The 27,098-nt window shown below is 45.5% G+C and overlaps 1 protein-coding gene across 2 annotated transcripts in view; it reads right to left on the bottom strand.

The window, feature by feature from the left end:
• Positions 1 to 626: 626 nt before the first annotated feature.
• Positions 627 to 27,098, bottom strand: part of KPNA6 (karyopherin subunit alpha 6) — a 44,116-nt gene continuing 17,644 nt past the window's right edge. For both annotated transcript variants that reach the window (XM_056556943.1, XM_056556944.1), the window contains exons 3-14: positions 21,995 to 22,090; positions 21,297 to 21,396; positions 17,223 to 17,317; positions 17,019 to 17,150; positions 16,819 to 16,907; positions 16,569 to 16,668; positions 16,309 to 16,472; positions 15,745 to 15,823; positions 15,234 to 15,359; positions 8,515 to 8,642; positions 8,232 to 8,410; positions 627 to 1,994 (exon numbers count right to left, since the gene is read on the bottom strand). In XM_056556943.1, the coding sequence (XP_056412918.1) occupies positions 1,807 to 1,994; positions 8,232 to 8,410; positions 8,515 to 8,642; positions 15,234 to 15,359; positions 15,745 to 15,823; positions 16,309 to 16,472; positions 16,569 to 16,668; positions 16,819 to 16,907; positions 17,019 to 17,150; positions 17,223 to 17,317; positions 21,297 to 21,396; positions 21,995 to 22,090 (1,476 nt within the window). In that variant the 3' untranslated portion in view covers positions 627 to 1,806. The remainder of the gene's footprint in view (positions 1,995 to 8,231; positions 8,411 to 8,514; positions 8,643 to 15,233; positions 15,360 to 15,744; positions 15,824 to 16,308; positions 16,473 to 16,568; positions 16,669 to 16,818; positions 16,908 to 17,018; positions 17,151 to 17,222; positions 17,318 to 21,296; positions 21,397 to 21,994; positions 22,091 to 27,098) is intronic.

The following is a 27,098-nucleotide window of genomic DNA, read 5'->3' as shown; positions in this document are numbered from 1 at the left end:
TCTTGGAGCTGGTTTCTGGGACCCTCGGAGACTATTATTGTACATGTTGCTTTTGTTTCAAATGTTGGCGGTGTTATTAAAATTACATAACTTAAATACTTTCCATAGCTGCACATGTTAAAGTTATATAATTTTGCAAGGTACAAGTGTTAACTTTGCTGAGCACATATCCTGTTACTCTCAGCTTGTCCTCCAGGTAAGAAGTCCAACAGTTCTTATTACACATGATGACTGTCGGGCACCAGTTTGCTGCCCCTCACACCTTACTTTGTAACATCACACTCCCAGCAGAGAGCAGAGATGTCCGCCTAGGTACTCCGGAATAGGATGCTTCTTAATTGCAGTAAAATAACATGAAATCACAGATAGACAAGCCAGGATATGCCACATGTCCTGGCTTGTATGTCCGTGTAATTCCATGTGATTTTACTGCAATAAAGATGCATCCTGTTCCCGAGTACCTGGGCTGGACATCTTGTCTCTCTGCTTCAGTTATTATTGGAGTGGCTAACCCCGGTCCGTGCCCTGGTGGCGTGTGGGATGAGCTGGACTTTTTTCTCTTTGTCGATCAAACTCCCATCTCTTTATGTCACACTTGTGCAATTATAAGAAAAGAAACACTAAAAGCCAACTAAGTATTAGTTTAATTCAAGTAGATACATTTCATTCTGCATTTCACACCAGTAAGCCGAAGTCACAATTTGTTATTGATAATGACCTAGGGAAGAATATTAGTGATACTGGTGGGAAAATACAAACCAGATGCAGAACTGCAGAGCACTCCCATCACATGGTGATACAATGAGATTCTTCTACTGCCACAAGGTAGCACTTGCCATTTGCACACCTTTACTGTATAAATATTGCCTGCACACTCTTTGGGCAGAAATGCCAATATTTCAATCTTTCACAATATTCCTGAAAGTGTAGACCATAACTCATAAAGGAACTGGTATTATCAAAGTGCTTAACTTAATTTCTAAGAGGCCCCTACAGGAATACTGATCCAAGATGCAAACTTGTTGCCTTCGAATCCACTTGGAATGCAACATGTTTTGCATAATTGTAAGTTATTAGCGATACAATTTAACATCATAAAATATTCTGAGAGGCAGGTAATGCTATAAGGCACTCAGGAGCTTGTGTACTAAGTGCCCAACTTCATTTCAACAAGAATAAATGTTTGAGATCTGGCAAGTAGCGCCTGATAAAACAATTTCCAAAAGGAGCAAAAAGTAAAAGCCATGTTCCAAAAATATCACAGTTACTGTAGATAAACCTATGAAAGTAGCATAAATGACTGCTTCAGTCTTACCACTATCCGCTGCCTTTAGCCATTTCACTTATTTATTCTTTTTAATAATTTTAAATAGCACTATATTTTCCATCAAACAAGAACAAAAATAGTTGTACAATTGATTTTGCTCCTCTTCTCCCTGCACAAAAGGAACAGACGCTCAACGCATTAAACTCTGATGCGTTTCAGATACTGCAAGTCCATTTTAAGTCAAAAACAAAAATATATATTTGTATCTTATGAAGCAGAGAAAGCTCAGCGGCAGAGGAGTGTATCTGCTTTACATACAGACCTCGCAAAAAGCAGCATAAGGTTGTGCATGTTGTTAAACCACAGCTTTCTCTGCCTAACCAAAGCATAAGTTTAAGAGCAGGAGGAGATAAACTTCTGTAATAAACCATGAATAACTTGACTTCATCATGAATGGCTGCTTCCCCACCATCCCTCTCCACAACCTGAACACAGTAGTGAAGATGAGTGAATTCTCCAATTGTCCCATGGATTCTGGCTCACAGCTGAAATCCATCCATCGGGGCTTCTGTTTGTTGGAAAATGTATTGCTGCTGGGAATCATCAACAGATGGAACAAGTTGGGGGTCATCGTCCTCCACTCCAAAGTAATGTTCTATCAACTCAAAAGCTTTTTGATAAATTTCCTGATTCTCATGGCTCTGCAGGAACTCTATTTTATCCAAACCTACAGAGGGGAAGCAAAATGCAAGAAAAATTGTATCTGTATCTTTCTTGTAACTCACAAATAGAAGACGATTTTACTGAAAGTGCAGAGAATGCTTACAACGAGATACACACTAACCTAGCCAACAGCATAGATTCAGATTTAGTGTAGGGTCACACGTGCCGTATTTTCCTACCCATTTGAAGTCAATGGGTAGAAAAATACTCAGCTGATTTTGCTTCCCATTGACTTCAATGGGTAGGAAAATATGCCGCAGCAAATACACAGCCAAATATGTCATGTGTGACCCTACTCTAAGGTTATGTTCACACTGCGGAATCTCTGCTCGCTGAATTCAGCGAGTGGTGATTTCATCTGGCGACCATCTTCCGTACTTCGGCGGTAGGGCCGCGCCGTCACCATTAACTGCTATGCAGTGCTCAGGGACTTCCATGAAAAGTATGAAAATGTTCTCTCTTTGCGCAGACAATTTAAGCAGCGGAATTGTCTGCCGCTGAAATTCCGCAGTGTGAACGGGTCTCGCGTTAGACCCATTCCCACTGATGATAACGTTCACTGCGCTGAATTCCAGTCGCAGAATTCCGCAGTGTGAACGTACCCTTACAATATTACACATTTGAGGTACGTTTACACGGGTGTATTTTCTTTCAAACTCACAAAGGGAAACGCTGCGAGTTTGAAAGGAAATCTGGCGTGTGAACGTACCCTTAAAGGCGGTTTGGAGTATCTATGTTCTAAGGATTAGAGCAGAAAACGTGGCTATGTGCAAACATGCTTTTACTAAGGAACACAATCCCAAGCACATATTCTAGGGAATGAGGATTATTTTCATGCATAGGTTCTAATGAACTTTAAACAAACGGAAAAGTGCAGCTGTGTGGATCATTTGGACATTCTTAGCTGGCTTTCTTACAGTAGCTTTTGATACAACTTAGGGCTCTTCAAAATTTTGGGCATATAGTTGTGGTATACCACTCCCAAAGTTGGCACAAACACCAAATTATAGAATAATGAATAGAGATACAGACCTCTAGATGCACATATAATAGTGTTCTGTATGGGGTGGCCTTGATTTATATGTCAGAATAGAGTATGTTCTAATAGTGTTACTTATTGTATATGGTTAAATAATTAGATGAATTGAATAAAACTAAATAGATTAATAGAGTAGATTAATAGAGTGATAATTAATATAGTGATAATTAATACAGGCTAAGTGATGAGAGTGAAAATAATAGAAATTTTAATTATTTAGTATTGCATGTGCGGCTGTGCAGGCCCTTGCACAAACCGCACTTTTATTACAACTAATTAAAAAATATATATATTTTTAATGAAATATAAAACATAGAATATATGATATAAAATATATATAATCTTATGCAAATAATAGCAGTTTAGATAATCAGTCCCTATTAGTGGCAGCAGCTGGAATATATGGATCAGTCGATACTTAAATAATACAGTTCAGTATAAGGAGATATTAATTATATTCCTTAATGGTTTTCCACTGTAACTAAAGTCCTCCACTATAAATAAAGTTCAAGGTGCTATACAGTACATGGTCATGGTTCAAAGTGCCATGCAGTGTATGAGTAAAAATCCTCCACTTGGTTTAGTTGAAGCTTAGATGCTTTGGTGATAATTATTGTAGCAATGCAGCAAAAGTTATTAAGAAATTGTAGCAAAAAAATCGCTGTAACAAATGTGTCAATATACAAGTGAAAGTATATGGTGCACAGCACCGCTCACCGCTTCCCTGATGCGCTCCGATGTGTAGTATGGTTCTCCTCCTTCCCGGGCTGGCACAGCTCGGCAGCTGGCCTGATGGGAGAGCCTGGGATTTCCCTGCGCTGGCTCCGGATCTTGAAACCGGGAGTTGGTGACTGCCGTGGAGCCGATGTTCTGTGCTGGGGGGAGGCTGCACTTGGATAGTCTGGAGGCTGGCACGGATCTGCGTCTGGCCGATGGATGAAGCGGGTGCAGGTGAGCGGTGGATGTGTTGGGAGGATAGCGGAGCCGCGTCCTCGTGCAAAAATGCGCGCTCCTGGGTTGAGCAGTGGTCCCAAAACGGGGGATTCCAGCGGTTGCAAGTGGGTTTTTGATAATTGGACTGGTATCTCTTGAGTGGGTGTAATGCCAAATGCGTTTCGGGGTGTCCCCTTCTTCAGTGGGTATATGATGGATTTTATATGTTTTAGATTTCCTAGATTTCTTTTTCCTGATTGGTGGAATCTGGGGCTGTTTCTGATTCCAGGAAAAACCGGAATGGATCTTATAATAAATCTATATCTATATATCTATATATATATATATATATATATATATATATATATATATATATGGTAATAGTTGATACTTGTGCCATATATAGATTATAAAAAACATATATAAAATAGATATATATATAAAAATATATATAAATGAGAATCAATATATATAAAATATGGAAATCCATATATATGATTTATCATACACATGTAGGATAATATATTCAAACAGTATTGATTAGTATTATATTTTTATATTGAACAGACATATATTGCATTGACCTATAGAGACCGATTTTACTTACTATATATGACTATTAACTAAAGACAGTGAACCTCAAGCAGAATTTACAATGTATAATCAGTAATACCTAATATAAAGTATTGTGTACTACATTTTTGTAACAACCGATTTCCAGGCCAAGTGATTTTATGTATATTATATACTTCATGCCATTTTATATTTTATACATCATATATTTTCTCATATATATTTAATTTCATTTTATCTGTATTTATACTCTATATATGAGTATAAATACAGATAAAATGAAAATAAATATATATGAGAAAATATATGATATATAAAATGGCATGAAGTATATAATATACATAAAATCACTTAGCCTGTGTGAGTTAATACCCTGGAAATCGGTTGTTATAAAGTATTGTGTACTACATTTTTGTATTAGATATTACTGATTATACATTGTAAATTCTGCTTGAGGTTCACTGTCTTTAGTTAATAGTCATATATAGTAAGTAAAATCGGTCTCTATAGGTCAATGCAATATAGGTCTGTTCAATATAAAAATATAATACTAATCGATACTGTTTGAATATATTATCCTACATGTGTATGATATATATGGATTTCCATATTTTATATATATATATTGATTCTCATTTTTTATATATATTTTTATATATATCTATTTTATATAATCTATATATGGCACAAGTATCAAATATATATTTATTTATTTATTATAAGATCCATTCCGGTTTTTCCTGGAATCAGAAACAGCCCCAGATTCCACCAATCAGGAAAAAGAAATCTAGGAAATCTAAAACATATAAAATCCATCATATACCCACTGAAGAAGGGGACACCCCGAAACGCGTTTGGCATTACACCCACTCAAGAGATACCAGTCCAATTATCAAAAACCCACTTGCAACCGCTGGAATCCCCCGTTTTTGGGACCACTGCTCAACCCAGGAGCGCGCATTTTCGCACGAGGACGCGGCTCCGCTATCCTCCCAACACATCCACCGCTCACCTGCACCCGCTTCATCCATCGGCCAGACGCAGATCCGTGCCAGCCTCCAGACTATCCAAGTGCAGCCTCCCCCCAGCACAGAACATCGGCTCCACGGCAGTCACCAACTCCCGGTTTCAAGATCCGGAGCCAGCGCAGGGAAATCCCAGGCTCTCCCATCAGGCCAGCTGCCGAGCTGTGCCAGCCCGGGAAGGAGGAGAACCATACTACACATCGGAGCGCATCAGGGAAGCGGTGAGCGGTGCTGTGCACCATATACTTTCACTTGTATATTGACACATTTGTTACAGCGATCTTTTTGCTACAATTTCTTAATAACTTTTGCTGCATTGCTACAATAATTATCACCAAAGCATCTAAGCTTCAACTAAACCAAGTGGAGGATTTTTACTCATACACTGCATGGCACTTTGAACCATGACCATGTACTGTATAGCACCTTGAACTTTATTTATAGTGGAGGACTTTAGTTACAGTGGAAAACCATTAAGGAATATAATTAATATCTCCTTATACTGAACTGTATTATTTAAGTATCGACTGATCCATATATTCCAGCTGCTGCCACTAATAGGGACTGATTATCTAAACTGCTATTTATTGCATAAGATTATATATATTTTATATCATATATTCTATGTTTTATATTTCATTAAAAATATATATATTTTTTAATTAGTTGTAATAAAAGTGCAGTTTGTGCAAGGGCCTGCACAGCCGCACATGCAATACTAAATACTAAATAATTAAAAGAGAAATAATGGCACAAGAGCATTAAGATTAACCCCTTAAGGACTCAGTGTTTTTCCGTTTTTGCATTTTCATTTTTTCCTCATCACCTTCTAAAAATCATAACTGTCAATTTAGCAAATAAAATTCCATATTATGGCTTATTTTTTGCGCCAACAATTCTACTTTGCAGTGACATTAGTCCTTTTACCAAAAAATCCACGGCGAAAGGGGAAAAAAAATGTAATTGTGCGACAAAATTGAAGAAAAAATTTTATTTTGTAATTTTGGGGCTTCAGTTTCTACGCAGTGCATTTTTTGGTAAAAATGACACCTTATCTTTATTCTGTAGGTCCATACGATTAAAATGATACCCTACTTATATAGGTTTGATTTTGTCATACTTCTGAAAAAAATCATAACTACATGGCGGAAAATTAATTTGTTTAAAATGGTCATCTTCTGACCCCTATAACTTTTTTATTTTTCCGCGTACAGGCTGGTATGAGGGCTCATTTTTTTGCGCCGTGTTCTGAAGTTTTTATTGGTACCATTTTTGCATTGATTGGACTTTTTGTTCGCTTTTTATTCAATTTCTTTTAATGATATAAAAAGTGACCAAAAATACGCTATTTTGGAGTTTGGAATTTTTTTGCGCGTACGCCATTGACCGTGCGGTTTAATTAACAATATATTTTTATAGTTCAGACATTTACGCACGCGGCGATATGGGAAAAGGGGGGTGATTCAAACATTTATTAGGGAGGGGGTTAAATGACCTTTATTAACTTTTTTTTTTTTGCAGGGTTACAGCTCTTATTAGGGGGCTACAATACTGCACACACTGATCTTTTACCCTGATCCCTGCAAAGCCACAGCTTTGCATGGATCAGCGGTCTAGGGGCTCGATTGCTCAAGCCTGTAGCTCAGGCTTGGAGCAATCAAACGCCAATCGGACGCGACGGAGACAGGTGAGGGGACCTCCGCTCGCGTCCTAGCTGATCGGGACATCGCGATTTTATCCCTTCCCCACCCTCCATCTTAATCCCCTTGTGCCATCATGCCTCTCCCTCCCCTTCTCTCCATCTTAATGCCCTTGTGGCATTATTCCCCCTCCCTCTGATCCCTGTTTGCCATATCGGATAATAATGGCACAATGGAATTAAACTAGAGGGGGGGGGCGAGTAATGATTATCCATCCCCTCTCCTCAATCTTAATCCCCTTGTGCTATTATTCCCCCCTCCCTCTGATCCCTGTTTGCTATATCGGATAATAATGGCACAAGGGGATTAAGATGGAGGTGGGAGGATAATGGAAAGAGGGGAACAGAGGGAGGGGGGGGGGGGGGGATAATGACACAAGGGGATTAAATATTGCATTAGTATAAAGGTAAGCACACGCCATTATGAAAATAAGTAATTTTATTACTTATTTTGTCCGCGGGTACCCCTCGCGCGCAAGTTCAGCGCTAATTTACGTTCAAGGGGTACCCGCGGACACACTTTCCCCTTTGGGGGGTACAGTCGTGAAAAAGGTTGAGAACCACTGTTTTAGTTATTAATGATCCATTTTAGAGCTCTGGAACACCATTGTGCTCTGTGCTTGGCAATGTACAGAGGCCCCACAGAGAGTCGAGTGCCAGCCTTGCATATAGGCTGCCTTTTCATTCATTCATTCTGGGGGAAACTGTCCTTCCCTCCATGGAACGAGTCAGCTAGTTATCTCCTATCCTGTGGATAGGGGATAACTTTGCACCCTGAGATAACTCCTTCAAGTCATGTGTTTAAAATGACTACGTGGTGTTTAAAATGACTAAGGCTTTTATATTATTTTTGGAGAACCCTACTGTCAATTAAGTTTACCCTTCTACAGTCCATGACTGCATATTATAGTTTTCTGTAGGACAGACAGGGAAAAAAAAAAAAACACACAAAAAACAGACTGCCAGTCTCACCATATGCCTCTTCAATCAGTCCACAGTAAGGGTTTATGCCACCACCCCCTTGTTTTGCATCTTGTTCGCCAAGTCGGAGGATATTTTCTAGTCCATTCAGAGCTACTTGCACAATTTTTGAATCCATGACAGTAAGAAGATCACACAGTGGTTTGATGCAGCCCAGGTCCACTAGGTATCTAAGTGGAGTGAACATAAACCATCCATATTAAGACTGGCTCTGATCATGAATACATGCTTTTTACATGAGTTTTTATTATGTATATAGGGTAGATATTTTTACCTAATTTGCTCTGATGTTCCCCCAGATGTAGCATTTGTGATGGCCCATGCAGCTTCTTTTCGTGTGCGAAATTCGGCTTTTTGTAAAATTTCAATCAACACTGGAAATATATTGGCATCGGCAACAGCCTGGAAGCAAAAATGTATATATAATTATGCTAAATCAGGAAGAAAATAAAAATGCTGTCAGCCTGCACATCTAATAGGATGACTGTTGCAGTCAGCATGAATAAAAAGGGAGGGTAGGGAAAAAAAAGGAGATTTTTGTTTACTTACCGTAAAATCTCTTTCTCGAAGGATCCATTGGGGGACACAGACCGTGGGTATATGCTGCTGTCTCTAGGTGTGACACTATGGTAATAAAAAAAGTCGGCTCCTCCCAGCAGGATATCAGGCTCTGAGCTAATCAGTTTAAGTTCCAGAGCAATAGGAGGAGACCAACAGGTCAAAGAAAAACCCCAAACTGTCCGAGAACCAGAAGAAAAAACATAACTGAACACACCCTCGGACAGAGAACCAAGGGAAAATCCCAAAAAGGGCGGGAGCTGTGTCCCCCAATGGATCCTTTGAGAAAGAGATTTTACGGTAAGGAAACAAAAATCTCCTTTTCTCTATCGGCTCCATTGGGGGACACAGACCGTGGGACGTACCAAAGCCGTCCCTTGGGTGGGCAGATAAGCAGTCAGGGAGACGGCCGATCCACTGCCGCCTGCAACACTTTACGACCCAGACTAGCATCAGCCGATGCGAAAGTATCAACTTGGTAAAACCTCGAGAAAGTGTGCAAAGACGGCCAGGTAGCCGCCTTGCAAATCTGCGAGGCCGAGGCTCTATTCTGGAGAGCCCAGGATGCCCCAACAGAACAGGTAGAATGAGCCACAACCCTGAAATAGGCTTCCGAAATGGCGGACCAAATCCGCCGAGAAATGGTAGTCTTGGAAGCAGGTTGTACCTTGCGACGACCTTCCGTAAGGACGAAAAAGGAATCACACTGACGAAACGAAGAAGTGATGGAGAGATAAGACCGAACAGCCCAAACTACATCCAGCTTGTGCAGTAAGCGCTCCTTAGGATGAGAAGGAGCAGGACAAAAGGACAGGAGGACAATGTCCTCATTGAGATGAAAAGCCGAGACCACCTTAGGCAAAAAGGAAGGATCTGGCCGGGAAACTTGTCCTGGTGGATCACCAGAAACGGAGAATGGCAGGAAAGAGCTGCCAATTCAGACACCCTCCGGATGGAGGTGATAGCAACAAGAAACGCCACTTTCCAAGAAAGGAGGCGGAGAGACACCTCTCTAAGGGGCTCAAAGGGTGCACCCTGGAGGGCACTCAGAACCAAATTCAAGTCCCAAGGAGGAGAGGGTGAACGATAAGGAGGAACAGCGTGTGCCACTCCTTGAATGAAGGTGCGGACATGAGAATTAGAAGCCAGGGGCCGCTGGAAAAGAACAGCAAGGGCCAAAACCTGACCTTTAAGCGAACTGAGAGATAACCCCAGTTCCAACCCCGACTGCAAAAAGGAGAGAAGACGGGGAACCGAAAAGGGTACCGGGGAGAAGTCCTGAGCTTCACACCAACGAAAATAAGACCGCCAAGTATGGTGGTAAATTCTTGCGGAGGAGGGCTTACGAGCCTTGAGCATGGTGTGAATGACTTGGGAAGAGAACCCGCGGGCCCTCAAAACCGCGGTCTCAACCGCCATGCCGTCAAATGCAGCGACTGCAAATTGGGGTGGCAAAGAGGACCCTGAGAGCGCAGGTCCGGGCGGAGCGGAAGGCGCAGTGGAGCGTCGTCCAGGAGCCTGACTACGTCGGTGTACCACGACCTTAGGGGCCAATCTGGAGCTACCAGAATGGCGGGGACGTCCTCTGCCTTGAGCTTCCTCAGCACCCTGGGAAGGAGCGGAAGAGGAGGGAACAGATAGGGTAGGGCAAACCCCGCCAAAAGGAATCACTAGGGCGTCCACGGCCAGAGCCTGAGGGTCCCGGGACTTGGACACAAAAGGAAGGATCTTCTGATTGTGCCGGGACGCGAAGAGGTCCACGTCCGGAATGCCCCTGAGGTCGCAGAGCTGCACGAAGACCTCCAGATGTAGAGACCACTTGCCGGGGTCGGGTGAGGACCGACTGAGGAAGTCCGCTTCCCAATTGAGCACTCCCGGAATGTGAATCGCCGAAATGGCCAGAACCTTGCTCTCCGCCCAGGTGAGAATCTTGGTCACCTTGGCCATGGCTGCCGAGCTGCGAGTGCCGCCCTGTCGATTTATGTACACCACGGCCGTGGCGTTGTCCGACTGGACGTGGACAGGACGGGACTGAAGACGGGATTCCCAATGAAGAAGACAAAGAAGAATCGCCCGTAATTCCAATATGTTTATGGGAAGAAAGGTCTCCTGGGGAGACAAGAGTCCCTGAACCGTCCAATCCCTGAACACACCGCCCCAGCCCGACAGGCTGGCATCCGTTGTAACAACCTGCCAGTGAAGGGGAAGAAACGACCGCCCTTGGAGAATAAGGGGGGAGCGGAGCCACCAGAGCAGAGACTGACGGACCCTGCGAGGGAAAACAATCTGACGATCGAGAGACAGAGGAGACCTGTTCCATCGAGAGAGAATCGCCAGTTGAAGAGGGCGGTAATGAAACTGGGCAAAGGGTACGGCCTCCATAGTTGCCACCATCCAACCCAGGACTTCCATACAAGTGTGGATGGAGACTGATACCTGGGTCCGACCGGAGCGCCAGACGTTTGTCCAGCGGAAGACAAATTCGGGCACAGGCCAAGTCGAATCAAAGTCCCAGGAAGGTTAAAGACTGGGTAGGACGGAGGACTGACTTGTCCCGGTTGACCATCGACCCGAAGCGAGTCAGAGTGTGGAGAGTGACGTCCAGATTCTCCAGAGTCTGGGCTCTGGTTGGAGCCTTGATGAGAAGGTCATCCACATAGGGTATCACCGAGATTCCCCTTGACCGTAACAGGCCCATCACTGGCGCAAGGATCTTGGTAAAGACCCGAGGAGCCGTGGCTAGACCGAAGGGGAGGGCTACGAATTGAAAGTGCCCCTCCGGAACCGCAAAGCGGAGGTACCGATGATGGCCTGGAAATATTGGCACATGGAGGTAGGCCTCTTTGATGTCCACAGATGAAAGGAACTCCTCTTGTCCCAGGGACGCCACCACCGAACAGAGAGATTCCATTAGGAAGTGGTGGATGAGAAGGTAACGGTTGAGACGCTTGAGGTCTAGGATTAGTCGCACAGAACCGTCCTTCTTGGGGACCACAAAAAGATTTGAATAGAAACCCCGAAAACGTTCCCCTGGAGGAATGGGAACGCTAACCCCCTGGAGAAGCAGACTGGAGAGCCACTCGAAATAGCTTTGCCAGAGGAGGAGACCGGGGGGCCTGGGATCGAAAAAAGCGATCCCTCGGAAGGGAGACGAATTCAATTCGGTAACCGTTGGACACCACGTCCCTGACCCAAGAGTCCTGAATGTGTGAGGTCCAGATGTCTCGAAAAAGCAAGAGATGACCTCCCACCCGAGAAGAAACCACGGGTGGGGGCCTCACTTAATGCAGAAGTGGGTTTGCGGTTGCCTGATTTGGGCGCAAATCGGCCGGACCGGTTGGAGTCCGACTTCCAAGACGGGCGTGCCCGGAACGAGGGAGCCTTCTTGTCCCACGAGGGAGTCTGCCCGGACCCTTTGCTGGAGCCAGAGGTCCGAAAGGACCGAAAAGAAAAGAACTTCCTTTGGGAAGTAGGGCGAGCCTTATTTTGAGGTAACAAGGAACTCTTACCTCCCGTTGCCTCAGAGATAATCTCATCAAGGCGTTTGCCAAAAGACGGCCACCCGTAAAGGGAAGCTCAGTGAGAGACCTTTTGGAAGCGGCATCCGCATTCCAAGCTTTAAGCCACATAGAGCGGCGGAGAGCCGCTAGGTGACCCACAGCAAAGGCAGAACAATGGGCTGACTGCATGGAAGATGCGCACAGAACGTCCTCAGCTTTAGAGCATTAGAGAGCCAGAGCAGATAGATCCTCTGGGAGTGGATCCCGCTAAGATATCCTGATGGAGCTTTTGGCACCACTCCAACAGGGCCTTGGACACCCATGTCGAGGCGAAGATGGGAGGAAGAGCCAGCTGCTTCAGAAGCAAACTTCGCTAAGGATTCTACCTTCTTGTCCGTGGGATCCTTAAAGGCAGCGGCATCTGCCAGAGGCAGTGTAGTCGCCTTAGAGATCCGGGAGATTGGTGGATCCACTGAGGGAGGGGAAACCACCTTAGCGAAAATGTCCTTGTCAAATGGATAACGTTCTTGAATTGTCTTGATTCCCGGGAACCTCTTGACTGGATGTTTCCATGCAGATTCCAGAATGTCGTCAAAGTCAGCGTGAGAGCTGAACCTTTGAGGTGCTGGCTTAGCACGATGAAAGGATACTCCTGGATTGACATCCGAAGATCCTGGGTATTCCAAGTGAAAGGTGTCTTTTATGGCTGTCACCAATGAGTTCACCATTGCAATTGAGTCCGAGCGGTCCTCTGAGTCAGATGCCGGCTCAGAAGCCTCGTCCACCAGTTCACCAGGGGAATGTGAATGAGTAGAGGCAGTCCTGGAGGGGGGCGACCCTGACCGGGTACGCGACTCTGGCGTGGCAGAGCGGCGACTCCGAGAACGTCCTTTGGAGGAGCGACGTTTGTGCCCAGATGACAGAGGGGGGCGGGACCCACGAGGGGAACGCTCACGTCTATCTGAAGACTCAATGGAAGAGTCAGACGAGGCACCCCTAGTACGCTTGTGAGAACGTGAAGTATGTGGAGACGAGGAGCGGGCCCTCTCAGAGGTCCTGCGCAGGGAAGACCCCTTCAAGGCGGACACCACTTCCCGGGAGGCCTCAGCCACCGAACGGGGGACTTGGGTCAAGTCAGCCATATACTGGGTCAGGGAAGAAACCCAGGCTGGTGGAGCGGCTGAACCCACCGGGACCGAAGGGGCATCAGGGGGTCTGGGGGAGCAGTGGAGCAGGCAGGGCAAGTGGGCTCAGCAGAGCCAGACATCTTGGTATTACAGTGCTTACAGACAAAATACGTCACTGAAGTTGCAGGTTTCTGATTAGAGGGAGGAACAGCTCTGGGTATGGACATAATGTGGGGAAAAAGGAGACAGGAACTTTCTCCCCCTAGTCTGTGTCCCCTGTCAGCTGCAGTGAGGAGAACTCGCTCCGTGCAGCTAGAGTAAAGGAATAGGCCAGCCAATAGGAAGAGAGGGGCGTGCCTGAAGCAAGGCACTAACTGACCCCTTCTCACTGAAAATCGCGCCCACGGCGCTGATTGGAGGCTGCTTCGTGCCTCAGAGCTCCCAGCCCTGTGGGCGGAGCTACTGACCGGCCGAAAAGAACTGCCATGGTGCCAGCTCCTTGTCCCGAGCGCACGTCAGCCGCATATGTGCTCGGGGGAATAGAGAGGGCGGTCTAAGAGCCGGCAGAGACTGCCGGCGAAAGTAAGCCGGCGCTAAAGCGCCCGGCGAAAGTAAGCCGGCACTGAAGCGCCCGGCTCATAGCAGCGCCGCGGCTGTCAGCCGCGTATAAGGCGCTGCCGGCAAAGCGAATGCAAGCCGGCGCAGAGAGCACCCGGCTCGAAACAGCGCCGCGGCTGACAGCCGCATATAAGGCGCTGTGGACGTGGTTGCACCAAGCACACACACACACATAAAGTGAAGTGCCCCATATTACAAGCCCCCTCAGGTGCCACTGCTCCCCCAGAATAAAGTGCAGCCCCTGTATAATCCAGCCCCATAACCTGAAGGTGGGTCAAAACAGGGGGTCTCCAGAGGTTGCGAGTCCTTACCTATGGAGCAAGGGGGGGGTACTTACCTCAGTCAGAAGAACTTACCTAATGGAGTCTTCAGTGAAGTCTTCAGTCAGCTTTAGTTACCTGCATCACGCCTGGCTGCTATGCGCGAGCGAGGCGAGCAGGGAAATAGGGGGACCCGGACCCATAAGGTACCAACCCAAACGCTGACCGTTGGCGAGGGGGGGGGGTGAACAGCGCATATACGCAATGTCTGTGCCCCCTTACTCGCAATGGGGAAACACGGAGTCCCCACCTGAAAACAGAAAAGAAAAAGGAATAAAAAACTAACACGTCCCTTTACTAGGAAAACAAAAAAGTCAGAAGACCTGGTCTGGAGAAATCCAGACCATGTCCACCTCCTTCAGACACTAAGCTTAAACTGATTAGCTCCGAGCCTGAAAGCGGGTATATCCTGCTGGGAGGAGCCAACTTTTTTTTATTACCATAGTGTCACACCTCCTAGAGACAGCAGCATACACCCACGGTCTGTGTCCCCCAATGGAGCCGATAGAGAAAAGAAAAAACCCAAACAAAAACAGTTATTGGTTATCAGCCTGTCTTCCAGCCAGCATCTTACTCTCCTTAGCCTTTCATACACATGAAGACCCAGCCAAGTGGAGACTGGGGGTAGTATCCCCTAGAACAAGAGGATCAGGCAGTAGAAATGCAACATTTAGGATCTCTCTCTTGACATCTGTCAAGGGAGAGCCAGGAGGCCCCCATGCAAATATAGCTGGATGTTCCTATTTAGCTGACACAGCTCTAATGTGTATGGGGGCCTTAAAGTAATCGCTTTTTCTGAAGGAATGTAGTCAAGTAGGGATTTAGTAAAGACCTACTCAGAATTCTTACAATGTTGTATACTCACATTACCTGTATTTGGGCTCTATTCCCAGCAGTGATATTAGAGATGGTCCAGCAAGCCTCTTTGCGAATAGACTCCTTTGGGCTACTCAGAAGATGTAATAGACAAGGAAGAGCAGAACAGTTTAAGATAACCTGCATTAAAAAAAAAAAGAAATCATCAATGTACACTTGTAAGTATAAAACTTGTTCAAGAATGGACATGTAGACACAAAGGGGGTTGAGGGCATAGCTGCCACAGGGAAGAAAAAAAGATCGGGGCAGGAAATTTTTAAGAGACTAACCATGGCCAAGAGAGGTTATTAAGGTTGCCTTGGCTAGATGAAGAAGAAAGCAGAAAATAACCTGAGATGATGTAAGGGAAGGAAGTGTGTCTCATATGCAGTGAGCCAAAAACAGACACACTGTATCCCCATGTGGATGCTATAAAGCATTTGGAAGGGTTTTTGCTGTTAGGCAACAGAAACCTGTGCATGCAGAAATGCATTGTTAAAGTGGTTGAGAATAGTCTGGTTTTCACCTGTGTTTGGATGTCATCTCCTGTGACGATGTTTCCAACAGCCCTCAGTGCAGGTGAAGCCACTTTGTAATCGTTGTGCCTAAACATAAATAAATAAGGAAAAGTTACTTATGTAAAAATTGATGGCTTATTCTCAGGAAATGGTCATCATTACATCAGGGACCCAGCTCACTAATTAGCCATCTGAAGGGCCCAGGGCATTTCCGGCATTGGCGCAGTCTCTCCAATGTTTACCGGTGCAATTGTCCGTGACCATCCCAGCCAGTGATTGGCTGAGCAGTGCTTACTGCATGTGGAGCTAAAAGCACAAAGTGTTGCTCAGCAGGGGCCGTATACCTTCTGGCCAGACGTAGCAGGTGAATTACCTTTTTTTTTCCTGTCAATCTGAGCACACATTTTTGGTGCGGCAAGACAACCCCTCCAAAAGGGTTGGACATATAGCAACCCGCAATTTTTTTTTATTTTTTATAGCAAATGCAATATTAAAGACCACAGGAGAAAACGTGCTTATTAAATCAAAGGCCATTGTTTCGACAATGTTACTATAAAGTATATAATACTAACATTAAGAGTTCCACCAGCCTGCGACAGACCCCAGAATCAATTACTGCTTGGATCTTCTCATTGGGTCCATCAGAAAGGTAAGAGAGTGCCCAACAAGCATCTGCTAGTAAGTCCGAGTCACTGGTGAACAGGAGACGTGATAATACAGGAAGACACTGAGATACCTAGAAAAAGCAAAAAACAATATCAATTCTCCATTAAAAAAATAAAAACTCCAAAATGTAAGAATTTTCTTTTTAATAAAATTAAATGTATAAAACCTTGTCAAAATCTGGAGGTGGGTTCTTTCCTCGACACAGGTTAGACAAGGCCCATACTGCATTTCTGGTCATAGTGAGACGGCTTGACTTGGTAAGCAGACTGGAGAAATCAAACATAATGACTGTAGTAAAATATTGCAGCAGAAATAGATTAACTTAATAACTATGGCTACATTTGCATACATTTAAATGTAACCAGAGTCTTAAATTCTCAGAGATTAGGCTGAATAACCTGTATAATAATACTTACTTTAGAAGGGGGGGAAGGATGTCACAGCTCAATACATAGTCCCGGCACACTGAGCTGTCACCTGCAATGTTGCCCAGGGCCCACACAGCCTGAAGGAACCCACAATAAATTACGTTTATTTGTAGAATACTCACCAGAAGCATTATACAGAAAACAAGAAGCAGAAAAACATGATGACAAGACAAAGAGGTCATTCTTACCTGCTCCTGGACGTCTTCATAGTCAGAGTTTAGCAACTGGATGAAGATTGGCACAGCCCCTGCTTCTATCACAATCTTTGTTTGTTGTGAAGTGCCCGAAGCAATGTTTGTCAAGGCCCAAGCTGCCTCAAACTGTTGCATAAGATGACAATTATTAATTCTGGGAGGCCAACTATCTACTTTTCTCTACGTTAATGCACATACCTGTAGTGTATAGTTGTCACTCCTTTTGAGGAAATCCACAAACCGCTCTACCACACCAGGAGCATTGATCACTTCATCTATTGGGGGGTTTGGCTCTACAATGAGAAATCAGAACAGACTAGGTAAACTTCCAAGATAGTAATTACATTTTTATTTTATTTAATATAGTAATAGAACTCTTTCTTATAAGAGAGACAAACAATGGGGGGATTGGGGGACTCCAGTGCAGTAAAACTTATCCCCAATCCAAAGGATAGGGGATAAGTTTTAGATTGTGTGGAGTCCGACCCTCCCCCCACGTTCTCCTGCAGAGCAACCCGACGGTCCAGGGAAGGGGGGTGCCGAGCAGGAAGTGGCAGTCGACAAGCCCCCTCCATGTAGCTCTATGGGATACATGGAGGGGGTGGGTCAGCGGCCGCTTTGTGCCGGGATAGGCACACACCCTTCCTGGAGACTGCCGTGCAGAAGAACATGGGGGTTCCCAGTGGTCGGAATCCCCGCAATATAAAACCTATCCTCTGTCCTTTGGATTGGGGATTTTTCTGCACTGGAGTACTCCTTTAAAATGTCCCCTTCTGAGCCCTAAAACTTTCCTATTTTTCCACATACAGGGCAGTAAGGGGGCTTATTTTTTGTGCTGTGATCTGTTTTTTATTGCGGTCATTCCTGTTTTGATGGGATTTTTTGATCACTATTTTTTTTTCTGCTATATGAAGTGACCAAAAATCAGCAATTCTGGACTTTGTATTTTTTTATATATACATACACCATTGACCGTGCAGTTTCATTAACGTTATATTTTAATAGTTTGGACATTTATGCAGGTGGAGATACCAAAAATGTTTATGTTTGTTTTTGCTTACTTTGTTTAAAAAATGGGGGGAGAGGGGTGATTTCAACTTTTAGTAGGGGAATGGGGCTTTTTCACATTCATTGCCTTTTAATTTTTTTTACAATTTTTTTAGTCCCCATGGAGCAGCGTTTTCACACAGTATCTCTCCAAATTTTGTGTGAAAAAACGGTGGTGAAAAAAATGTTGTGTCCGGGCTGCAAAAACGAAAAACTTTAACTCACCTTCCTACATTCCCCTGTTGCGCAGATATTGGTGTCCTGGTCCTCCAGTGCTTGTCTTCTTCCTACTTCCTGTGGACTGCGAGTCATACTGCGCTCAGTGTATCGCCAGCTGCAGTGATGTCCCGCCTTGGCTGGTGATAGGCTGAGCGCACTGTCATGTAAGGCCCCGCCTTCTCCCTGCTGCCCAGGCTTCTTACATGACAGTGCGCTCAGCCTATCACCGGTCAAGGCAGGACATCGCTGCAGCCGGGGATACGCTAAGCGCAGTATGGCTCACCATCCCCAAAAAAGCAGACTAGCACCGGAGGACCGGGACGCCTATATCGCTGTAACGGGGAATGAAAGAAGGTGAGAAAGTTTTTTTTTTTTTTTTGCAGCCCGAGCACAGAGGTAATGAAAATGTTTCACCAAAGTTCTCCTTTATAACCCTGTTTCTCTGGGTTGGATCTAATAGCTACAAGTAAGTGTTCCCTTGTTGTGTGCCATAGGGATCTGATTGGGAGCGCACAGGATGCCACCAATGCGAACCTGAGGCAGTGGGTCTTGATATAAGGCTGCTATTCTGCCCATAAGGGGCTAATGTCCACTTGTTGCAGGGAAGCCTCGATGAAACTCCACTCAAATCCACCCAGTCAAATGCCTTTTCGCATTGAGAAATAAGAGTATCAGTGGTTTACATTGGTGAACTATTGGTGCACTATTAAAAACGCCTGTAGTGTGGTATCTCATGAATTTCTAGACTTAAAGGGGTACTCTGGTGAAATTTTTTTTTTTTTTAAATCAACTGGTGCCATAAAGTTAAACAGATTTGTAAATTACTTCTATTTTTAAATCTTAACCCTTCCAGTACTTATCAGCTGCTGTATGCTCCACAGGAAGTTCTTTTCTTTTAAAATTTCTTTACTGTCTGAACACAGTGCCCTCTGCTGACACCTCTCTCTGTCTCAGGAACTGTCAAGAGCAGGAGAGGTTTGCTATGGGGATTTTCTCCTGCTCTGGACAGTTCCTAAGACAGAGAGGTGTCATCAGAGAGCACTGTGATCAGACAGAAAATTTTAAAAGAAAAGAACTTCCTGTGGAGCATACAGCAGCTGATAAGTACTGGAAGTGTTAAGATTTTAAAATAGAAGTAATTTACAAATTTGTTTAAAGTTCTGGCACCAGTCGATTAACCCCTTAACGACCACGGGCGTAAATGTACGTCCTGGTTTGGCGGGACTTCCCGCACAAGGTCGTACATTTACGTCCTGTGTATGACCGCGAGTTTCGGAACAGTGCTCGCGTCATATACGGCAGGTTACGGCTGCTAGTAGCCGGGGACCCGCTGGTAATGGCAGACATCCGCGATCGCGCGGATGTCCGCCATTAACCCCTCAGATGCCGTGATCAATACAGATGACGGCATCTGTGGCAGTGAGGCACTTTGAATGGATGATCGGATCGCCCGCAGCGCTGCCGCGGCGATCCGATCATCCAGCATGGCGGCCGGAGGTCCCCTCACCTGGCCCCGGCCGTCTCCCGGGGTCTTCTGCTCTGGTCTGAGATCGAGCAGAAGATCACCGATAATACTGATCGGTGCTATGTCCTATGCATAGCACTGCACAGTATTAGCAATCAAATGATTGCTATAGATAGTCCCCTATGGGAACATAAAAAGTGTAAAATAAAAGTTGAAAAATGTAAAAATAAAAAAGTAAAAAAAAAAGTGAAAAATCCCCTCCCCCAATAAAAACGAAAAATTGTCAGTTTTTCCCATTTTACCCCCAAAAAGCGAAATTTTTTTTTTTTATAAACATATTTGGTATCGCCGTGTGCGTAAATGTCCGTCCTATCAAAATATAATGTTAATTATCCCGTACGGTGAATGGCGTAAACATAAAAAATAAAAAAAGTCCAAAAATGCAGCGTTTGTCACATTTTATAAAAAAAAAAAAATTATCTAAAAGTTTTATGCAAATGTGTTATCAATAAAAAGTACACATGACGGCGCAAAAAATGAGCCCTCATACCGTCCTATATATGGAAAAATTAAAAAGTTATAGGTTGTAAAAATAGGGCGATTTTAGAGTACTGATTTTGTACAAAAAGTTTTAGATTTTTTTTTAAGCGGTACAAAAATATAAAAGTATCTAGCCATGGGTATAATTTTAATCGTATTGACCCACAGAATAAAGAAGACATGTCATTTTTACCGTAAATTGTACAGTGTGAAAACAAAACCCTCCAAAATGTGCAAAATTGTGGGTTTCATTAAAATATTTTTGGGGTTCGCTGTACATTTTATGGTAAAATGAGAGGTTTCATTACAAAGTACAATTGGTCACGCAAAAAACAAGCCTGTAGATGGAAATATAAAGGAGTTATGGATTTTAGAAGGCGAGGAGGAAAAAACGAAAACGCAAAAATAAAATTGGCCTGGTCCTTAAGGTTAAAATGGGCTTGGTCCTTAAGGTGTTAAAGTGGTACGCCTGTGAAATTTTTTTTTTTTTTTTAACAAAAACCTGATTGATCTGGGTGGACCAGAGGTCCCAGAAAGCCTGCAAGGCGATCGGCTTTCTATTTGGCAAACAATTTAGTGTTCATATTACTTAGGAAGATGGGGCAATAGCTGATACAGAGGATATGGTCTTTTTCCTCCTAGGGACTCACAGTAATGTGTGTCCTCAGTAAGGTATAAGGAAATCCAGAATTGGCACTGCTGAAGGCGGAGCAGAGGGTCGGGAGATGTTCCGTACGCAAGGATATATAAAACTTTTCTTTATCACCATCAGGGCTAGGACTGTTATCTGAGGGCAGGTGGGAGATGGCAGCAGCCATTTCCTCTATGGAAGAGTCAGCTAATGTCAGACTAGGTAAGGGAGAAGGAGGCCTGGGGAAAGGGGAGTTTTACAAACAGTACATAGGTGGAGGCCCTTTTTATCCCTAAAGAACTCTCTAAATTGTTTAACTGTTTACATATACAAACGTTAGCATCTCACAACAACCGCAATTTGTTCACACCTTTAGATAACAGCTTTCGAAATTTCTGAGTTGTAGCCAACTGCAGGTCAGGATCGTCAGATAGCAGTAGTCCAACCATTTCACGGGTGATAACTCCATCCTATGAGCAGACAAAATAAAATTCATTGTACAACATGGACTATTGTAGAAAACTATTGGACAGGTAAAACAAAAATAGAGAAACAGAAATATAGCCGCACATCCACATTTTTTGTATTTTGATTAAAGGACAACTGCAGCGCAATATACACTTATCCCCTATCTACAAGATAGGGGATAAGTGTTTGATCGCGGGGGGTCCTACCGCTTGGACCCCCCACGATCTCCTGTACGGTTGACGATCTCCTCTAGGTCGACGCTACGCGCCTTAGCGCTCAATATGATGGCGGCGCCCCGTTAGGGAGATTTCGGGGGGTCCCAGCGGTCGGACCCCCCGCGATCAAACACTTATCCCCTATCTTGTAGATAGGGGATAAGTGTATATTGCGCTGCAGTTGTCCTTTAACTTGCTTCTCAGGATAATTTAAAAAAAGAACATTGTGGAGGTGCGGCTATGTTTCTGTTTTTTCAATATTTCTATGTCTAACAGTGTTGTGTCAGGAACTGAAGTCCGGTTACCGGACTTTCTGCATTATTGGATTTAGGTTACACTAATTTCACATCATTTCATTAGGGAATATCTCCTCTACTAAACATACCGCAGTATTGGTGGAGCTGACATAAGAGTCCATCAAAGGTCCATCAAGCATAGATGCATCTTCTGAAACTAGTTCCACATTCCGACGCTTGAAAAGCTACACAGAAAAATAAAAAATACATTTAACAAAAATATTTGTTTTCTTATTATTATTTCTTATTAACACCACATAAACAGTTAAAGTCCTGTAGTGAAATGCCATTTATTTCCCTTTTTTCTTTTGTATTGGTTCCATTTTTGTGTGTTAGGCTACACAAAAAAAGCCACCCTAGTAAGACCAGTTCCCATTTTTGTGGACATCCATGCACTTCATGATCTACAATCCATGTGGTTCACCTACTTTTTTTTTTCTTTTCTTTGCGAGACAACCTCTTTAAAAGGGGTTATCCAAAACTGAATTGTTCGCTTTTGACTATTCGCTGTGTACTTTCGTACCATGGCTCTAGTAAACAGATTAACAGGAGGGTGGTAGGTATGCAATCACTACCACTTTGATTTTTATAGCCTATCCTGAGCATAGTTAGGATAAATGACACCAGTGCGACATTTCACCTACACCTTTTTTGCCGTCGACGAAGATGGTCACGTAGTCTCGACCTCCTGCTCCTCTTGGCCTTAAATTTGCTTCATTAAGCACCTTCTGCCCTCCACCTCATGAGGAAGAGCTCCCTGCGCAAACAAAGGGTAGCGCCCGCCGGCCTGGACCCCTTATTCCCTGCCAGGAGCATTACACTGTACCTTCGCCAGTCCTCCTCCTCAGCCCCGGGCTGCCCGCCGGACTTACCGGGCCCTCTCTGCTTGCTGTGGTCTCAGTCAGTGGGGGTAGTGGCGGTGCTCTCAGCCTCCAGCTCAGTTCTGCCGGATCGCTCTGCTGTGGTTCGGCAGGGCACTTCACGGCTGCAGTCCCCACCGGTCTTGGCTCCGGATCTCATCCCGCGAAACCACGCTACTTCCCGGTGACCCATTGTGGGACTCCCCAGTGCTGCAGATCCAGGAGGTGCTGCTGACTGGCACCTGTAACAGCAGGACCCCTCCTAAAGACAGCGGAGCTTCGGTGAGTGTGCCCCCAGCCCTACTGTCCCCGGCTCACTCAGTCTCCTCCTCGTCCCCTGCAGACCTTCAGGGAGCAGGCGGCCATCTTGGGCTGACCTTGTGAAGGCCTCTCCGATCGGGAGTCCCCCTCTTCCTGGGTGCTCACCTGCCAAAGTACCCTCAGCTCCTACTGTGTCCCCTTCAGTGCTCTCTGGGGACTGGTCTGCTCTACCACATTCAGTTCCTGATCCCTTGCAAGGGGTCTCCCTCCAGGCCTCTACTTCGCCCCTCAGTGGTCCTCCTACACCCCAGAGAATCATGTCTGCTCTTAAGCATGCCGCAGGGGCCCCAAGGACTGTCTCTGCACAGGACCTTGCTTCAGTCCCACAGACCTCAGGGGCCACCCGCTGAGCACTTTGCTTGGAATGCCGGCCTGGACTCTGACTTAGATTGCTCCAGGGTTCCAGGCCCCAACCCCAGTTCCTCTGGCTAACTGCTCTCTCAAATACCCACACCAAGGAGGACTTTAAGGCCCTCATCACCAAGGTCAAGGATGCTTGCAGGGCGGAAATTTCCGTTCTCCCCCAGGACCTCCAGCATGTTTCTGACAGGGTGGAGGGCCTAGAGGAAGCCCAAAACTCCAGGCAGCCATATGTTGCTCAGCTTCAAAGTACCATTGCTGCCCAATCTGACTTTTTCACTGACCTGTACTCCCATGTCGAGGACCTGGATAATGGGCAGGCGTAACAACAATGTCCATGGGCTTCCTGAGGCCGCTTGGGTGGAGGACTTGCATGCTACCCTGGAAGCTATATTCAATATGATTTCTCACAGAAATATGACCCTCTCACAGAGTCAAGCTGGACCATGCTCATAGGGCCCTCCGCCCTGTTAATGGTCCCCTCCCCGGGACGTAATTTGTTGTGTTGCTGATTCTCAACTAAAGGAAAGTATCATGGCAAAGTCACACTATCTCAAGAACTTTGACGGTGCTCCTATTCAACTATATCAAGACCTCTCCTGGATCACCTTATGTAAAAGGTGGATGCTGCAGCCGCCCCTGTCATCCCTGCGCTCTGCTCAGATCCCCTACAGGTTGTCTTTAACCTTTGCCTTGCAGGCCCGACTGACAGACTCTCTGCTGTACTGAGATCCTTCACCGACCTGCCGGCATTCTGTGAAGCTCTGGACTTGCCAGTCCCCCAACTCGTGTACTGGGGACTCACTCCTCTTTATGTTCTCTCTTTTGTTGTTGCTCCTTTGTCCTCTGATCCCTCCTTTTGTCCTCTGCCCTTTTATCTCTATCTTTTGCTTGTCTTTCCTATTTTCTTTTCTCTTTCTTAGGTCCGGACGGCTGCCGCAGTGGTTCTCCTGGCTCTTTCCATCTCCCATGACTTCTACAAGATTCCATTTTGGTCTGAGTGAGCACCCTTGCACAAATGCTCATTTGTAATGTATATGCTCCCAATACCTCCCAGGTACCTTTTTTGCAACAGGTTTTGTCTCGTTTACATAACTACCCATCCTCGGCGTGGCTTTTGGGTGGTGACTTTAATTTAGTTTTCTCCCCCTTTATTGATCGCCACTCTACTACTGGTGCATTGCCCTCTCCTTCCCAATTGCGCTTATCTACGCTTTTACGGCGCTTGATCCTTTCGGCTTCCTTGTATGACCTCTGGCATATTAATCACCCACTCTTTTACCTTCTACTCTCATCCTCACAAACTACACACTTGCATTGACTATTTCTTTGGTAACCTCCCTATGGTCTCCTGTGCTTCTCGGGAATCTCTCTCTTGGTCTGATCATACCCCGGTCCTTCTCTCTTTCTCCACCTATCTTTGCCGCTGTCACTGGCTTCTTAATGATTCCCAAGACTCGATCCAGGCAAGCATACTCAAGAATTTTGCTAACAATGAAGGCTCTGTGTCTTCTCCAGTGGTGTTGTGGGAGGCCCATAAAGTGCTGGTCAGAGGACATTGTATCAATTTAGGCTCCAGACAGAAACGTGATGCCATGGCTCGCAACTGGGAACTCCGGTCTCAGATAACACTTTTGGAAACCCATCTCTTAACCTCTCCCCCTCTCTCGGTGCTGAAGCGTTTGGTCTCAACACGGTCCCAGTTGAGTGATTTGGCCCTTTATAAGGTTGAACGTCAATTGCTGTATGCGAAGCAACATTTCTATGAAAAGGGTAACAAGGCGCATACTATATTGGCGAGGCAACTGCGAGACCGTGCGGCTGCGAGACCGTGCTGCTGCCAGGTTCCCTCTGCTCTGAGAGACTCTTGCAGTACCCTCCAGCATTATCCCGATGCTCTCTGTTGCCTTTTTTCCGACTACTATTCTCAGCTATATTGCCTTCCCTCTCAACTCCCCTCGGATTCAGGTGAGCATGCCGCAGCGCTTGACTCCTATTTCTATGTAGTTTGACAATGCTTCCTAGGGCTGACAGACTCTGAATACTCCCATGACTCTTGAGTAGCTTTCTGAAGTTCTTAAGACTCTCCCAGTGGGGCGCTCTCCAGACCCAGATGGCTTCACTTATCTGTACTATAAGACCTTTTCCTCCATTCTCCTTCCTAAGCTTGTCCCTCTTTTTAATTCTTTCATGGGGGGGGGCGGGGGATATCCCGCAGTCTTTTCTCCATTCCTCGATTACACTGATTCGCAAACCAGGTAAAGATCCCCATGATTACTCCAGCTACAGACCCATTGCCCTTCTCAATTCTGATTTCAAGCTGTTCTCCAAGGTGTTGGCGAACCGCCTTTGCCACTTTCTCACTGCCCTTGTACACAAGAATCTAGTCAGTTTTATTCAGTGCCAGCAAGGGGGTGATAACTCGAGAAGGGTGGTGGACCTTATAGATGTTGTCAACCGGAGGTTGGACCAAGCTCTCATCCTGAGCTAGGACGATCAAAAGGCCTTTGATAGTTTGGAATGGTTGTTCTTGTTTGCCACTCTCCCAAAATTTGGCATTTCTGGTAACTTCCTTACTGCACTGCGGGGTCTTTACTCCTCTCCCACTGCCTCCCTTAAACTTCCTCATGCCTCTTCCCTGTCCTTCCCACTATTTAACGGTAATAGACAGGGTTGCCCGCTTTCCACCTGATCTTTGCTTTATGCATAGATCCTTTTGCGGCACTGATCCGGGGGGGGGGGGGGGGGGGGGGATCCGGACATCTCGGGTGTGGCTTTCCATGGTCGGGAATTTAAGATTAGCCTTTTTTGCTGACAATGTCTTGCTTTCCCTCACTAACCCCTTATTGTCTCGGCGTTCTCTGTATAAACTCCTCCATGCTTATGGTCTAGTTTCTGGCTATAAGGTCAGCCTCTCTAAGTCTGAAGCTATGCTTCTTAATCTCCCTCCTCCCTTGATTTCCCCTTCTATGGGCTAACTACTCTTTTCGATGGTCTCCCTCTGCTATTAAATATTTGGGTGTGTCCCTCTCTCCCCGCTAATCCTCTTTGTATTCAGCTAACTTCCCTGCTCTTTTTCAGGAATGACGTGCTTTAACCCCTTCCCGCAGAATGTCATATATAAACGCCGGGTTGTGCAGTGCGTTCGCGCATCCCGGCGTTTATAAATGACATGCAGTTAACCCGGCGATGCGCAGCATCGCACGGGTTAACTGGCAGAAGTCCCGCTGTTTCCAGCAGGGGACAACTTCTGCTTCACCCCCAGGACCATCAATTGATGGTCCTGGTCAGCGATCACTGTGATTGGTCCCTGTGGACCAATCACAGTGATCTGGGGTGAAAGTTCAGATCCCCCGCACTGCCCGCCCCTGGAAGTCGGGCAGAACGGGGGACGAAGGCTGCAGGGGCTCGCGGGGACCTGCGGCATTCGGGGGGAACACGTGGGGACCGGCGGACTTACCTGATCCAGCAGCGGGACCGAGGAGCAGCGCGGGACCGGCCACGTGGACGAGCAGCGACGGGTAAGTATGTAGTCCTCAGAGGCAGCAGTGAAGATCTTCACTGCTGCTTCTAGGAGTCTGAAAACTACAACTCCCAGCATGCCTAGACAGCCTTTGGCTGTCTGGGCATGCTGGGAGTTGTAGTTTTGCAA

The sequence above is a fragment of the Hyla sarda genome, chromosome 2, assembly GCF_029499605.1.
Source record: "Hyla sarda isolate aHylSar1 chromosome 2, aHylSar1.hap1, whole genome shotgun sequence".
Lineage (NCBI taxonomy): Eukaryota > Metazoa > Chordata > Amphibia > Anura > Hylidae > Hyla > Hyla sarda.
This window is presented reverse-complemented; position numbering and strand designations above follow the sequence as displayed.